The sequence below is a fragment of the Branchiostoma floridae genome, chromosome 15 (assembly GCF_000003815.2).
Source record: "Branchiostoma floridae strain S238N-H82 chromosome 15, Bfl_VNyyK, whole genome shotgun sequence".
NCBI classification, from domain to species: Eukaryota; Metazoa; Chordata; class Leptocardii; order Amphioxiformes; family Branchiostomatidae; genus Branchiostoma; species Branchiostoma floridae.
The window spans coordinates 1,505,213-1,522,635 of NC_049993.1; the positions used below are offsets into that span (position 1 = coordinate 1,505,213).

At 39.7% G+C, this 17,423-nt stretch overlaps 1 protein-coding gene and 1 long non-coding RNA gene across 2 annotated transcripts in view; both read left to right on the forward strand.

Annotated features, from left to right (window-relative positions):
* The window catches only part of LOC118432104, a 6,149-nt gene extending 1,109 nt beyond the window's left edge, over positions 1 to 5,040 (forward strand). Inside the window, exons 2-3 of the long non-coding RNA XR_004833040.1 lie at positions 4,351 to 4,542; positions 4,707 to 5,040. This is a non-coding gene — a long non-coding RNA (uncharacterized LOC118432104). The remainder of the gene's footprint in view (positions 1 to 4,350; positions 4,543 to 4,706) is intronic.
* Positions 5,041 to 6,101: 1,061 nt separating this feature from the next.
* On the forward strand, positions 6,102 to 17,123 carry LOC118432117 (angiopoietin-2-like). Its single transcript, XM_035843643.1, has 8 exons — positions 6,102 to 6,177; positions 7,749 to 7,907; positions 9,008 to 9,172; positions 12,330 to 12,478; positions 13,312 to 13,450; positions 14,242 to 14,364; positions 15,290 to 15,509; positions 16,096 to 17,123. The coding sequence occupies exons 1-8, from the start codon at positions 6,126 to 6,128 to the stop codon at positions 16,385 to 16,387; spliced, it is 1,299 nt and encodes a 432-aa protein (XP_035699536.1). The 5' UTR covers positions 6,102 to 6,125; the 3' UTR covers positions 16,388 to 17,123.
* The last annotated feature ends 300 nt before the right edge of the window (positions 17,124 to 17,423 follow it).

The window sequence follows — 17,423 nt, forward strand, 5'->3', positions numbered from 1 at the left end:
TGAGAGTAGGTAACTTAGCTCAAGGGAAGTACATTCCAAAGCTGACGGGGGCGGTTCATGAGCGCAGCAGGTTGTCATTATCTGATGGTTCGGTCCCTTTGTCAAGAACCCATTCCGAGGCCTATTTTTGCCCATAATCCGAGCAACATTTTCCGGACCCTTTCTGTAATCAACCAGTATTTCTATTGTTGCCCGGTAACCGTTAGGTGCATCTTGAGAGTTTCCCGGTAAGCTGGCGACGGCACAAAGAAACACATGGAACGCTCACATGCGGCGACGCACACATCCCGTACAATTATGGAAGAACAGCCCCGGCTGAAACCACTATACTCTACTCTAAGTCTAAAGTAAGTGACTGTAGAGTGCATTTGCGATTCTCTCTCCCTCTCGTAGCTGGGAGATAAGAAGCTTTTCATGAATTGTTTATTTCAGTCCCTTTTTTGTTGCTTATTTTATTTATCTATCGGTTGGCAGTTCAGTACGCACAACCAGGGCTGACTCTCCAAATCCTGAGCACTATGTGTACTTCTTTCAATTCAACCGGCATCTTTATGTGATAAAGCCTAAAGCCTGAGCTGAAGTGGTCAACTGAAGTGGTCGGTGGAAGTTTCTGCGTGTAACATAAGCACTGTGTCATATGCGGCTGTTGAATCATCTGGTATTCATCAATCACTTTCTCTGTGTATCAAAAGTGTTCAGGCTGTTTCCAGGGCCTATACAGCCCGACTCCTCTAGTCTTATCCTCCGCAGTGATAATGTATTCCAAATGCGAGACCAGATTACTCAAACATAACTATACTTTTATCGATAATATTTTGTTGTTGTTTGTATGTAGCCTCTTAGCACTATTGTCTATATAGCTATTAGTTGTTATTGATTGTCAGGCATTGTACCTTCGTTGTGCGATTGTTGAGTAATAAATTCATTCATTCAAATTCATCGATTCAAGCTACACCCCCTCGGCTCTCGGGCCAACATGCCTCAAAGGAATCTCTACAGCAACCTAACAGCGCCCTGACACACACGCTCCAAGCAGAGGTCAGGCTCCGCGGCTGCGAGGCTTCAACAAAAGGGTACAAAATAGAAAGCCCGATAAAAACGTTAGACCCCGTTAGACCCTGATAGATATCAAGAAAACGGTACAAAATAGAGGAATGTTTAGGTCTTTTACTAGTTTTAGTTGTCTGGCAGACTCCAGCTTTTCTGCTTAATAAGAAGGCGACGAAAAGAAAACTTGACTTAATAATATCTAAACAATGTGGACCGCATTCTCTTGGTATAAATCAGCTTGATTTCTAAGCTATTAAACTTGATGATTACTGTACTCAAAAGACCCCTCTCCCCTCCGAACTACACATCATCCTTCTGTCATTCTGTCTGTCAGGCACGACAGTCGAATATGGATCAAATAGTAACAGATCAACACAATTCAACACATAAAAATTATTATATATATTCTCCGAACTGTGTGAATGAACGCAAGTCTCTCCCGCGGACCTGCCGTGTGTCTATTTCCGACCTTTCCCTGTCATGGTTGAGTTTCGAAGATAAACATCTCACTCCTGGCTGCTCTGTTTATCACATCTCCATGTGGGTGTTTTATAGTCTCCAAGCAGATGTTACGGTGACGAAACGGCGGAAATTATCCATGGCCAAATATGGCATAAAGAGCCAGTATTCATCAAGCAGATATTACCAGAAAATCGGGTCGGTTGTTGATCAAAATACTTTCATCTAGCCCAAACATTGGCCTCTTAAAATCTGATAAAATTTTTCGCTTGCGCTCCGGGCAGCCGGTCTGTACTCTCCAAGCAGAGGTTTGTTTGTTTGTGCCTTTATTTCGACTCGATAAATGGTTAGACTCCGGCTGGTTTTAACCGTTTTTTAGTCATTTTTGTCGGGCCTTTTTTTAACGAGTTTGCGCAGTGCAAGGCCATCGATCACTTCTAGGCACTGAACTATGCTCACTGTGGCGGCATCTCTTCTCCCTAAGTCAGAACAAGTTCGACTAACTGATTCAATAGTACAATAGGCGAAGCAGGGGTTACGAGGCTGCTTGGGAAATTCCCTACCCCATTTTGCCGGAATGGTTTGATCCACTCACACCGGGAAGGTCCCCTACTCTATTAGATAATTGTGGCGGGTACTTTTACGTGCCCGGGGTGTGACTCTCCCCTGACACGGGGCCTCCATTTAACGTCCTATCCGAGGGACGGGATATTTCTATTTTGTATTGTTTCTTGAGGTCCGCCCGCCCAAACCCGTTTATATAGGTTTCAACTTTGCCAGTATAAAATAGAAAGCCCGATAAAAACTACTAACCTCTGCTTGGAGAGTAGTCTGTCCGCACAATGGCAAGGTTTCTCCTTCGTGACCTAAATTTACGTACTCGACAAACAGAGCTCAGCCGCAATTTCACCACCAAAATCTACGTGGAGAGTATTTTCACGGGCATTGGCGTTTAATTAGTGCCTGGTTTATATATTTTTAGGTCGTGTTTTCGCTTCTACTACGTTCTTGTGGCCGGCGGGGTGTACCATTTCACATGTGTTTGAGTCGGGAGTCCAGTCACTGCGCATCGCTGGCTCAAAGTGAAAACCTGTTTCTTTCCCAAAAAATATACGAGAGAACTGCTAGGGTCTGCGAAGAAGGCTACCACCAGTACATAAGAATGGAACGGTATTTATCCACGTTCCGTATTACCTTCTGTAACCCATGATCTACGTAGTACATGTGTTATTTGTGAAGGTTGCAAAACAAAACATTAGCAGAAGCAAAAGCTTACGTTGGTACAACCAAGGTACAGCAGAGTTATTTTATATATACAGGAAGTGAACCTCAGATTTGTGAGGTCGACATTAATTGTCCAGAAGGGAGTTGGTTTTGTAATTTCCAAACAGATTCCTAAAACAAAATCGCACGTTCGTCTGTCAAACAAATTGGCACTGCCACGCGAAACGGTAAGCTTCGAGCAGACGTGGAAAGGCGAGACCTTAAGAAAAACGTTTTCAAGCTCCCTTACCGCCGGCCACTGTATGCTGAATATGTGAGTTTCAAATGATAGAAGGATGGCGATTGGCATAGCAAACCTGAAATCGGGGAGTTTGAAAAGTTACGGTTTGGCTTTTTCATATTCGCTTCCAAATTACTAGTACCCACTGGCCTGCCCATGTTAGAAATAAGGACAAACAAAACCATGTGCATCTCTTAGCAGGTAACTTCCTTATGCTATGGTCACATTCAAAATAAGCACCCGGTAGATCAGTTTTCGGGAACGATAAATATGTTATGACGACAACCAAACATGTAACTGCAAATAGGGGGTTGAATAGTATAAAGGATGACGGGAGAACGCCCCGACAGGGCCTTTCACTTTTAGATTTATTATTTACCAGGCGCAGAAAAGGGGCGCAACTCACTCACACATCACGCCATTTGTGTTACTCTCCACTCTTCGCCAGTCACATTTCCGACTACTTCTATATCTGCTTAGAGAGTGTATCTGTGTCAGTGTGTGTCTGTTTACGGATATTTGTGGCCAGCATAACTTTGAGCCTTTAAATGGATTGTAATGACATTTTGTATGTGGGTATTTGTTATTTCGACGTTCAATGTCAACTTTGTTAACGTTTCTTTTGGCCATCTGAGCACTCCTCTGTGGTTGCCTCGTTATTATGTTGATGACGTTATTTCAAAATCACTGTGCCTGCATTGGAGGACGTACGTCTAAGTATTGCTCACTCCCTTATCGTCTATGATTTGCAAACAAAGTTTTCCTTTCCTTTCTATTCCTTTTTTTTTTTACACAAAACGGACTCTTGTTTAGTTATTAAAAGGTTACCGTGTAAACAAAACAACGTGCGTTATCTCGCAGGTACGACCTAACGACATGTCAAACAACATGCTGACGCACCAAACCAATTGTGAAATACATGTGCTTCGAAAATTTTAAAAATCGGTGAAAGTAGGCTAAGATTAGGTCCAATAAATAACATGCGTTTAGTCGTCGACTGTATTTTCAAAAGCACATTTCCCCAGTAGCAGTACTGCAAACACACTTTTCTTTGCATTGCCTTTTTCAGTATAAACCGTGGCAGCGGAAATCGATTGGCGCGTAATTGTTATTCATTTAATTATGTCAATATATCCTATGTGGGTCTGGAACGATGCAATGTGAAAATGTTTTAGAAACTGGCAATGGTCAAAAGTATAGAGATGCAGGGCGCAACTGATTCACAGGACTGCATGGTTATTTTCGTTGCCCTTTGGATCATACAAGCACACACGCTCACGTTATCTCTTTTATTAATGTATGAAGTATTAAAATAATGTTATTCCTTCGCAACTCAGATCATCTGTTCAGTGAAGTCGCCGAAAGACAGGGACACGTGAAGACAACAACACCGAAACAGCACCTCGAAATACTTCCTGGCTCAGCGGAGATGTGCGACCTATACGACGCTCAAAAATAGAGACGGGGCAGAGACAGGCATCTGTAAAGAGCTTGACCGTCTGTTGGAAGAGGAGCTCGAAAGTGTCGAGGTGAAAAGTTGTGCTCCAAAATATACTACATATTGGATGGGTTCACAGACCTGCCTAGTTAAATTTCTGTATGGTTATTACTAATAGACTTTCTTTTGTTGTAATGAGGATGACATCATGTCATGTTGTAAAATTGTAAATATGATGCAATTGTCATTACTTAGATCGCCGTCTAAAGATCAACTGTGGGGGAGAGGAAGCTTGTAGGTGGAAATAAAGGCCGAGGACGCTCTCGTGGTGCCCGTGCAGGCGGAAGATGACGTGGTCGAGTAGCTAGATTGAGACCTCACCGCTCTGCTGTTAAAGTCTCATTTCTTTAAATCTTAGCCAAAATGTATTGCATGGTCTTTATTTTCTGTTATTCAGTAGCCAATTGTTCGTGCTTTTGTATTTCATAGTATCAGTGCCATCAAACATACCATGATGCTTTTCTTGTAGATAGTAGCATAACGGATACGTGCAGAATTGAAAAAAAAAACAGTTTAAATGAAGTACCTTTTGAATTGTAAATATCGATAGACCTGTGCTTGGTTTGGATATCATATACTACAAGTGAAACTGTCTATATCATCTCAAAGGGAAAAGGAAACCGTTAAATGAATTTATCATATTTATTTTCGTTTAAGCTATGTTTTGGGCAGAGATCTAGTCACGTGTAACCATGGAATAGTAACTATGGCTTTATCATGTTCATTTATTTATATTCATAGGAGCGTCTGGAATATATGACATGTAATATAGAACTCTTCTTGCATACTTATTGTCGATGACCTGAGTGTAATGGACTATAATACACTGATCAAAAGTTCACTTTGTTGTGGGTGTGTCATATAAGTAAAACTGTATATCGTACCTCACCTTGTTCACGTCAGGACGGGCCCGTGTCCCCATGTGTCAGGTCGGGTGAGAAACTCCAAAGTGCCGGACTTGAACTTCCTCTGGTGTCGGACTTGATGGAGGAACACCACTGTGGTGTCGGACTTGCCCTCTCGTGGAGACAGAGTGCCCCTTGTGTCGGCCTTGGCGAGGGGAGTTCCCTCGTGTAGTACCTGAAGACAGCCAGCGTGCCCCTAGTATGTAGGACTTGCGAGGGGAGTCCCCTCGTGCTGGAACTGGAGACAGCGTGCCCCTTGTGTCGGCCTTTGCGAGGGGAGTTACCTCGTGTAGGACCTGAAGACAGCCAGCGTGCCCTTATGTAGGACTACGAGGGGAGTCCCCTCGTGCTGGAACTCCTACCGCGGATTTGACGAGGGGAGTCCCCTCGCGTAGTGGTTGTTGACGTTAAGGCGAGGGGAGTTTCCTCGTTAACCCCATAGATCTAAGTCTCAATGGCTGTCCTTTTGATTTTGTGGCAGTCACACGAGGGGAGTTCCCTCGTTACCCCAGAGATCTAAGCCTCTAGAGTTCACTTTTTAAATTTTTCTGTGTCTTTAATTTTTGATATCACAGTCTAAAAGGCTTTGATTTTAAGTTTTGTCGTCTTGATATTTCAATATTCAAGACGAAAAAAGGGGAATAAATTAGATTTTCCCCTTTAGATTTGGATCGTGTTCTATACTCAAGCAGAAGTTGTTACAACCGAAATGGTTAATCCTGCGTACAATGACAGCTTGCCACAAAGTGCAACCGAAGAAGGTAACAATTTATATTGTTGCTGCTTCCGATTTAAAACCTATCATACAAATAATTTTGTAGGATAGTTTGATGGAGCCAAAGGCATTTTCAGGGGTACAAAATAGGATCCTGAATGTCAACTTTCTACTAATATCTTTGTTTAGAAAACAGTGCGAGGGCAGATCAATAAGTTCTCAGCGCCACCGAGAAGTAATAATCACAACTCAAATTTCCAGGCAGAACTTCGTAATATGTATTCGTAATATGAAGCCTTTATCAATATTCTATAAATTTCAAAGAATTACAGTCATTACTTTCCAAGTCAAGTCTTCTTCAAAATTAGTAGGTAAGTGGTGAGAAAAACAAGGTTGGACTGTGATCAGTGTGGGGCGAGTTCACCATGCTGTAAATTCTTTAAAGACATTGTCAAAATGTTTGATAAGGATTCCCTTCGTATTTCAAGTAGAAAGAAGTGTCACCGAATTCTAAGCAGCGCAAGTTGACCCGCACACCTCTGGCCGCAGCTCAATCGCCCATGGTTTTCTTTCTCTCTTACCTACCGTTATATGGTGTCACCTGCAAAGTGATGATCACAATAACTTGAATTTTGGTACACATTCATAAACGACTTTATACTTGACATCTAGGCTTCAAAATAAGAGTTGTGCTTATTATTTCTGGGTGAGGCCAAGGACTTATTGATCACCCCTCGTAAACCATGTGCATATAAACATGTACGTACTCCGTATCGAGGGCAGCCATTTTTTCCCGATCATGCTCGAACCTGACCGATGAGTTTATCACGTGATCATGTAATGTTTCGATTTGCCAACGGGCGAATTGGTTTCGAGCTTGGCAAAATTGGTTGAGGATTATATACTTATTCACTGGTGGTCCCAATAAATAAAGTCTCTATGTGTGTCCTGTTCTTACCCTGATTTAAAGGGACAAAAAATGAAAAAAAAGTGATGCAAATGAGCTCACAACGGAGATGAAAAAGTCAAAATATTACAAACTGCCTTAATATAAATATTTTTAGTTTTAACGCAATGATATGACATTTTGCGTCTTTACCCAGGGTTCATTGTTGCTGTGTTGTTGTTGTGTCGATGTACAGGCGTGTCGTTGCACTAGCTTTGTGTTAAGCATTTTAACTGTATAATATCAATATTTGAAATGTACGATATTAAATAATGTACATCTAAAGTAGTGGAATACGAAACGCATTTCATTCCCAGGTGTCCATTAAACTACACCGTAGCGAACCACATTGTTGGAAGAAAAAAAAACAACAATAATTATATTCCCCAGGTTTCTCACATTTGCGGACAAAAGAAAGCCGTTTTTCTCTTACAATTTCAAAACCCACAAAAATAAAAAAAGGGGGACTCTTTGTCTTCCTCTGCTTCCAATGAAGAAATAAAACCCAAACTATCTAGACATAGAATTCGAGTAGTCTCTTTGTATGACAATATCTATCTCACTTCATTGTTACATGCATATTCCCTATCTTATTTCTACCATGTACTTGCAATTAGCCAACAAACATGAACTTGTAAATAAAATTTCTTATACTTAATAATTGGTTCCAGGAAACACTTGTGAACATGCCTCCGCTTGTAATAAAGAAGCGGATATTCCTGGTTACGATGGACCTGAGGGACAATTGCGGGGCAACCAGCTTGCAGTGGTGACGAAGGGCATGGAAAACCCTGCATACGGGATAGCGCCACAAGGAAAAGCAAATCAAGGTAATTTTTGTTGTTGTTGTTTATTGACTACTTTAGTTGTTGACAACTTATTACAGTCTGCAACATCTACTCTTCCAGGAGTAATAATTACACATAACACTTGTACACATAACATGCACAACATATAACATGTCATTCAAAATATCATTAAAATACGCAAGTGCCTTATCAAAGGTATCAAGAAATAATGTGCCATTTTCTGAGCTTCGATGTCCAACATCTTGGATGTACTCACAGTTTGTTTCTCGTATGCTAGTTGGTTCTATTCGGATGAGTCTTTATATGTGAAAGATTGGTCTTTTGTTTCTCAGTTGATTGTTTGTCGGGTTTGCCAAGGTATTAGTTTCTCCAATACTGAATTCTAAGCTATCTTAAGGTATATAAATGCTAGTAAAATCACTTTTCTTATAAGCATAATGTCCTAAATGCAATGTATTGTTTGTCTGACTATTTTCATTCGGCATTTTCAGAACATGTGACCCTTATTACATTGTATGAAAATCGTTTATACAAAATTTACATACAATCATCCAGTACAGAGATTTTCAAAAGGCTGCGATGCAGACTGATTGAGTCACGTGTCATAGTTGATCTGATATAGTGAAAGGTTTCGTCAGAAAATCATTTGATCGAAAGCTGAAAAGTATATACGTTTAGGCAAAAGCAAGTAAATTCTATGGATGACAATTCCTATGCAGAGTGCAAAAATAATGAGATAGCGCAAAAAACAAGATTGGTGAACAACAATATGGTTATTTTCAAAATAGACACCATAAACGCTGAAACAAGATTTGAAGTGACAAAATGTGGGCATTCATTCCTGTATCAAAGAATCGAACTAGTGCAGTAAAACTGACACTATTAAAGTAGACTGGTATCACTTGCCAAACAACATTCTTGGCATCCATACCTCTCTTGTGTCACTTCTACAAGTATGATTGTAAGGCCACAACACAACATGTTTGCCTATTTGGTCTATCTGACCATCGAAAAGAGAAAATTTTATTTTTCTGAAATCAGGTAAAAATACATGAGCGCGCTTATGTCGTCTATAAAATTTACTTACTGTGGCCTTAGTATATTCTATATTTTCAATTTAGATTCACCAGGTACAAGTGAGCCTGAGGTGGAAAATCACTTTGAAGACATTGACTCTCTGAAAACAAATGTGCAAGATGGAAATGTCAGCAACATCTCAACAAGAGGTAGGATGAATCAAAATCAAAGCTCAGTCGACGACGTTCAACAAGGACCAGCAGGAGGAGGTAAGAAAAAGTAAAATGAGACTAGAAAGGCCAACATTTGCTTGAGAGAAAATACAGCATTTTTCAGCCATCGCCCTCCCTATGCAACAAAGGATTCTTACTTTTTACCAAAAATGAATCTTACGAATTTCCCTCATGCAAGAATGAACACCCAGTTGAATTTGCACAACAGAACAGTCCAGAGATACTCCTACTAAAAACATGGCCTTTTGAGTACGAAACCGAATCCAAAATTGAATTTAGCAAAAAAGTAAAGGTTCCCCCTGTGCATGAAAGGTTACAAAAATCATTTTGAAGTGGTCCATGCCCAAAATCATGCATGGGTCATTTAAATATCTAGTGCATCCCAGTTCCAAAATTTAGGTCATTTGTTCAACCTGTGTACAGGAGCCAAAAGTGGCCTTCTTTTGTAAAAAAAATTGCAACAAAAAACGCAAAATTAGGGATTTTGTTGTACTGTATGCCCAAAGTGTTTTTTTCTCTATGTGCGCATGTGTGTGTGTGTGTTTTTTTTTTTTGTGGGGGGGGGGGGGGCACTCCTATAACAAATTTCAGATCATTTGGATGTAAAACCAGGAGTACCAGAGCCGTACTTATTTTGTCAAAAATTACCAAAACTCGCAAAATTACCATTTTGTTGTAATATATGTCAAAATTGTTAGGACAGCTATGTTGACATATTATCAAGGCACCTGTATGCCAAATGTCAGACCATTCGGTTGTCGGGCCAGAGCACGTGGCCAAAATAAACAGTTTTGGTCTAAAATGAAAAAAAAAACTCCAAAAATCATTTTAGTGGCAGATTTGAAAAAATATATATATTGGGGGTATTCACTACTACTCTACACTTGTGCCAAAATTCAAGTTATTCGGTCCAGGAACGACGGAGATGAAGCGTTTAAAAGATTTGACAGGAAAAAGAAGTAGAAACGTTACGAATACAATATATTTCACCATGCCTGCGGTATAACTTAAATATGAATACAGAAAAGTTACTGTATCATGAATTAACTTAGATTACGGCTAAATGTAAAGGTGAATAGTCCAGTCAAGTCAAGTTAAATCTAGTAAAGAATTCTGCACTGGCGTGGATTAAAGTAGAGTAGACTAGAGTAGCGTAGCATAGAGTAAAGTAGTGTAGAGTAGCATCGTGTAGAACAAAATAAAGTTAAATGAGTGATGTGAAGTAGTTTAACCCTAATTAGACGGGGGGTGGGGGGCTTTTGAGGCCTGCGCCAACTTTAATGCCGTATAACGCCAGAACGGCTTATGCTAGAGCCACCAAATTTTAAGAGTTTTCCTAAAAAATGTTGGCAACAATTTCACAAAGTTTTGAAAAAATTCCATTTTTTCGTGCTGTCATGGCAACCGTTTGTTGACAGAAAATCGCTAACTTCTGTTCTAATAATGCATTTTTAACGTTTATTTGCTATATTTCTGCTATTTCTTCGTGTTGCCATGGTAACCGTTTGTTGACAGGCAGTTTTGCCAAAAATCACTATTTTTGGTTTTAGCTCATACGAGCTACTCAAGACAACTCCACGCCGACGATTTTGCACCGGAAAGCCAGCTCTGGCATTGAAAAAAAAAGTTAAAGGACATCGAAAGAAAGGGAGAAAGGCGAGTAAACTGACATTTAAGTTTAATGTCAGTTTACTTCACCTTTCTCCCTTTCTTTCGATGTTCTATGATTAAAGATTACAAGAGGCAGAAAGCTACCCAACACACGGAAGCGTCTACACCTCACAGGGTCTTCATTAGCTAGCGCCCAGAAGTTGGAGTTCATATTTCAGATATCATCTCTCTGTGTCGAAGGCACTTGTCATGAAAAGAATGCCCAACCGACGTAAACGCCGTTTCGTTGTTCTAAAGAACGCCCAAATGACGTCACGGGCGAAGGCATTTGTTCCAGAAGACAAATGTTCTGTTTTACATCTATTTGCTATATTACTGCTATTTTGTTACATAAATAAAATCTTATATTATGTAGCATATCTTTCATAATTAGATATGCATAAGTTATGCTAATTTCATGACGTCATCAGCCCAAATCCAAGATGGCGGACTGTATGGCCAGACCAAGAATAACTAGCTTATCATTCCTTAGAATTTTTGACTACTTGGTATTTTTTTCATCAAAATCCATCTAAATCAATGTATTTAGTCTACTTCCATTGCCTTTTGTGATTATTCATTGCCGAAAAAGGATTTGTGAAAGTTCAAGGTGGTTGATATAATCTGGCGGAGCCCAACTGGTATCTTACATTTGCATGACGTAATTTTATGACGTCATTCTGACGTCATTGATGTTTCTATTGGCAACAAAAGTCGTAACAAACATCATCATTCTGTTATCTGCACTTGCTGTTACATTTTTGGAGCAAAACTTAAAGTTTTCTGAGAGTACCTTTTTTCATGGGTCCGGCCAATACAATCAAATTGATGGCGCCATCAGTTCAGTTCATAATTACGTCATATTACGTTATCGTAATGTCAAACGTCATATAGCTGTCATATATTATGTCTATAATACTTCCTAAACATTTGTTGGCCACACAACACGTCTTTCAATAATTATAGGACTTAGAAATGGAGGGCCCCCGTCCAGGAAAGCCAAAAAGCCCGGCTGAATAGGGTTAAGGATGCATTGAAGAGAAAAATGATAACTTCAAGTTAGTTAATATAGATTATATGTCCCCTGAGTGCAGGCCAAGTTTTTGATAAGTCAATCAGCTACCTTCGTCAAGTTTACAGCAGCTTATTCCTCCAAACCTTTGCTGCGGTCCCGATTAGAAGTTTCCTGCATCCCCTCACTCCGGTTTATAAGTTCAGAATGGTAATAATAATAACCAATCAATTATAGATTATATTATTATATATTATAAGAAAATCACAGGTGGCAGGGTGCGCAGATGTTAACATACTGGCAACACCAAATCCGTAGGTGTTTTTGGTTCCTTTAGACAAATTAGCCGAGAGGCTCGGTGGGCATCACTACACCGTCAATGGGGCAGAGGGGAATGGCGAGTATTGAACTCAGGACCTACTGATTCCGATTCCAACGCTCTAACCCTTGCGCCTCACAGACACCAACACATACTATGAATGATAACTGTGAATGTAAGTAGTCATTTTTTCGGGGCGGTTTTTTTTTCAGGTGCCATACACGACAGTTCCTGGATTAGAAGGATGTTCCCAACTACCCTTTCTCGACTTATCTGTGTCGTGGCCATCGCTGCTGTTGTTATGTGTGTGTTGGCATCGACAGTGATCATCATTAAGTCGACGACCATCTCCAAAAACCAGGTTTGTACGACCACGGTTTTAGTTAATATGTAATATGGCGATGAACCTTAGGGCCCCTTCACAAGAGAGCAAAATTGAGCCGGAATGCCATCAGAATGAATTCTTATCTATCCTGGTAATTCGTAGTGTATTCTAAAAATTCTTGCTTCAGATATTTGTGCACATTTGTTTGGCTTGTAAATCCTCAAAGTAAATCCTCATTAATCCAATATTTGATGTCTTGTGAAAAGTATCCCCCGATACTGTTGCATTCATTTTCTCCTGATTTTCTTGTAACACTCATTTGGAATTATGTGTGTTATAATTTGTATCTTCGTTTGATGTGGTGGGCTTTCTTATTGAATAGTCATTGGGGCCTCTCGGCCGTAACGTTTTCTGGAACCATGCAGGGAATCATTGTTTTATGAGGACGATTGTTTTACCTACGTATTCATAAATGATTATTTGTTCGCAATGATTTCAATGTTCATCAACATGGAAATATTGGGATCGTGAAATGCTCTGAATCAATGGGATCAATGAATAAGCCAGTAGATAATCAGTTATGCCTTCAATTACCAGAGTTACCAACCTAGGATTGATGTCTTCAGTCGTACTTTCTCAGAACTATCGTAGAGTGGAATTTGTTAATACCAAGCACAGTAGGGGCATCTTCTCTAGATAGTTTTAAAGAAAGCTTGCAGATAGATATGCAAAAGTTAGGTGTGACGGGTCATTTCGGTGTAATATACTAAAGTAACCGCACCGCGTGCCTGCGAAGCTAGTGGGTTTCGCCGAAGGGCATTTATACCTGCATGTACAAATAGTTGATCGTTGATGTCTCCCATTTTAAGAAACGGGTCCTCACTACGGAATCTCCACAACCTTCGACGCTGCAACACAAGATGACGGCCTCTGCAAACCAGACTGCAGCCACGGTGATTCTGACGGAGTCTCCCAGTACCCTGCCAACAGAAAGGAGCCGTTTCTGCTGTAAGGCACATAACTACCCTGCTTTGAAGTCTTCGAACGGGGCTGTTTTTTTTTCGGGGGGGGGGGGGGGTACTTTGGTACATGGTTCTTGATTTTCAACGTTGGTTAGGTTCCCTTGTGCCGGAAAGGGAAAAACTATCTTCCACAGGAAACTCTCTTCCTCGACAAAACCCTTTCCCGGCACAAGAGAACCTAGCCAACGTTAAAAATCGCGACCCCTCCCCTAAAAATACCAGCCCCGTTCGATGACTGCAACGGATGCTAAGCCATAATAATTAACGGATCTTTTTGAAATTGTTCCAAGTGGAATTCGACATCGTTTACAATCATAATATCTGTATTGTTCTACCGGTGCCTTGTCCATCACACACAACATCTTATCTTATACAGAGTGGACTGAAATTTGCATTAAATGGCTGGCTTCTTGTCTTTTGTTATCATTCTCTTCTCTTCTAACTTTGGAAGAGGATAACTCCAGTGTCGTCGAAACGTCATGAGTTTTGGCATGTAGGTAGTCGAAATAGCAAATTAACATAATGAAATACTAATTATGCAAACCAAACAGCTAATTTGCAAAATAGAAAATAGGAAAAATAAGTCACGTCATTCACTAAGATCTTCAGACTGCTGAACAAGTCCTTCAGTGTAATATAACCAGCTGCTGCCGCGCTGTGTTCTTGCAAACGTGGTGTGTTACGCTGGAGGGTGGTTGCACCGACTATATCGATACAGACACAGATACAGATGGTACATTTTCTAAAAGTAAGGTTGAAACATATCTTTATTTGCAGTTCCAGGAAACTACAGTGACTGTGCCGAGCTCTACGAAGGCGGATGTAAAACAAGCGGTGTTTACCGCATCATGCTCCAGAACATCACAACTGTGGATGTCTACTGTGACATGGATACTGACGGTGGGGTTTGATACTTTAAGTAGTGAGAAAAAATATATAATAATAGTGTCGTGTTGGCATCACGTTTAACTTACATTGCCCAGAGCCAGATATGCTGTGTCTTGAAAAAAGACTTGTACATGGCTTACCTCAACTCGCCCAGCTGAAAAAATGGGTAACATACAATCACATAATTCCACCAGGTTCCATTATACCGCCACCTCAAAAACGTTGTTATAGATGCCTTCCATGATTGTCTTAAACACCTAAATATCTTAATTGTATTACATCTAAAGTATTCAACATTCGATATTCAAGACAATATTGGGAAGACCTCTATACTTACGTTTTTGAGGTGGCGGTATTATGGCACCTGGTAGAATTATGATAGTCGATGTTACCTGAAGTAAAATTTTGTTAAAGAAGTGTGATGGGCATCACTCCCCAAAACTATGCCATAGACAAAGTCGATAAAATAACAACCCACTGCGCCTCCGACCATTAACAGACTATAGAACTACTTTTCGTTTTTTTGTTTGTTTTTGTTTAATGCTCTAAGATAAGTTCGTGGCCTGTTGAAAGGACTGTGTAGTTACTGTTTGCATATATCTATGTGTGAGTGTTGAACGTTATAGGTCAACTTTGCTTTATAATTTGTTTGATAGTTTATTGCAAGTTCTTGCCCGAGGTTAATTGTAAGTGGCAAAAAGTGGCAAACAATGGTAAGCAGTATATAGTAGTAAGAGACTAATTCTAGTGATAAATTCAAATAAACTAAAAAAAGGAAGACTTCTTTTTTTGGAAACAGTAGAAGACGAAGGATCCCGGCTTTTCGATAATGTCTGGATCGATGCTAAGAGGAGGGTAGTCGTTTTTTTGTAAACTCGGGGAAATAAGGGTGGAATTTGGTGGCCTCTTTACATTTTATTAATATCACATCCAACAGGAGGAGGCTGGACTGTAATCCAGCGCCGGCTTGATGGATCGGTTCGGTTTGACCGTACCTGGGAGGACTACAAACGTGGTTTCGGGAACAAGACCGGTGAATACTGGCTGGGCAATGACTACCTCCACCTACTGACCAACCAGAAGAACTACAGTCTCCGGGTCGACTGGACAAATAAAGGAAAATATTACAAAAGTGTGTGCAGCCGCACTCACTTTAAGTAAGTCTTTAATTTTACCAATAATACATTTGTTTGAAAACAACGAAGAAAGCTTATAAATGAATCAGTTGTTGCAGCTGCTTTTTGTTTCCTTTATTGCTTACCAAATATAGTACCTACTTTATTTGGCTCATATACCAAAATAAAGACCATCATCATTATCCTTATTGAAGTTCCAATTATCGCAGGTAGTGCAGCATTCCAGCATTATATCTGTGTCAGAATGAGATAAGAAAGTTTGGAATAATGTTGGAATGCCGTAGAATGCAATTTTACTGCAGTTAAAATACACTTAAAAAACTATTCCATATTTGTTCCACTTCAAATGTACATCAAAAGATTTTAGCATGTCAAAAACTTTCGGACCAGCGAAAAAATAGCACAAATATCTCGAATTCGGGGAGATTTTCTATAATACACTACGAATTCCCAGGTATGGAAAATAATTTTCAATCTGACGGCATTCCGGCACATTCTTTCTCTCGTGTGAAAGGGGCTTCAATCAATGACGTATTAATCTGATAACACTATTCACTTACATTGCATTTTATTTGTTATTGTTTAATAATAATTTTCTATCTCCCAGGGTTTCCGATGAAAAGAATAATTACAGACTGGATACAGGTCCGCCTGCAGGTTTCAAAGTTCATCCTTGTGATCACATGCTTACATCTTATTCTGCATCTGGGTATGCCTTCTCTACCGTGGACAGGGACAACGATGTCATAAAGGACTTTAGCTGTGCTAAGTGCTATGGAGGTGGCTGGTGGTATAAGAATTGTGGTCCAGATTTGTTCACCCAACAGTGGGCCCATTGCAATAAGAAGTTAATTGTACAGCAGAATTCCATGATGCTGAAGCCAGACCTGTCTACCTGATAAGACGGAACATTTGAGTTCTGTTATGGGTGGTGGTGTCATTTCTTTCTCAAAGGCCACATTGGTTGAATCAGATGGATGGCATCTTCTGGGAGAAAGTCGCCAAGAAAAGTTGTCTTCATTATGAAATTAGTGAAAGCTTGACAAATGGCTGAATGCATAGCGTACTGTAGACTCCTTCTTGTTCTTTCACTGTTTTTCTTTACTTTAGAATTCACTTTTGCATTCTAGTATCAGGTATTGTTTTTGTGTTCTACGGCATATATTTCCATTTTGTGTATCTTATTTGTAAAATCTGCAGCATGGTTAAAATATTTTTGGAAACGCACGAGATTTGATTCGCTCGTTTACGTTATCCATAATATCTGATCAATATGGCCATATTGTAGAATAAATGTTGATAGTTTCTTTTGGACAGACTACATATACAGTGATATCAAATTGTAAATCTGTGTTATCACGTGCACAATAAAAGAAAGTCAATATCTTATGATCATTGTAACCATTGTTAATATATCCTGTATTAGAATGTCATTATTACGATTTGATCATTTCAAAATCTTTCCATTCGGTATTTCCAAGTACATATATTTGGTAAAATCAAGCAAATTTCTTTTATTATTAATAGGATTTAGTAATATGTATAATATCGTATGTCTGTATAGCAAATAAGATTTTTTTCTATCCATGAAGTTGTTCAGAAGTATAGCATTACAAAATCGGGCCCTTCGAAGCTTGGTAATCAACGATGTTAAGTCACTGGCATTGAGACTATCGAAATACGTGTGCCAAAATCGGCGACTTATTGTTTGTTTGTTTGAAATTTTGTTAATTAATGAAAGCTGAAATCGGCCTGCAGGTCGCTTTTCATTGAGGTAACGAGGGAAGAGGCATGGGTCAGACAACGTGTATAACAGATTTGAGATACAGTTAAAAGTCCTAATTAGTCTAGTAAGCCTATATACACAATTTTACATTGTAGGTCTGACAACTGTCTGATACAATTATGTTTGTGGAATGATGACAGGTTTTCATG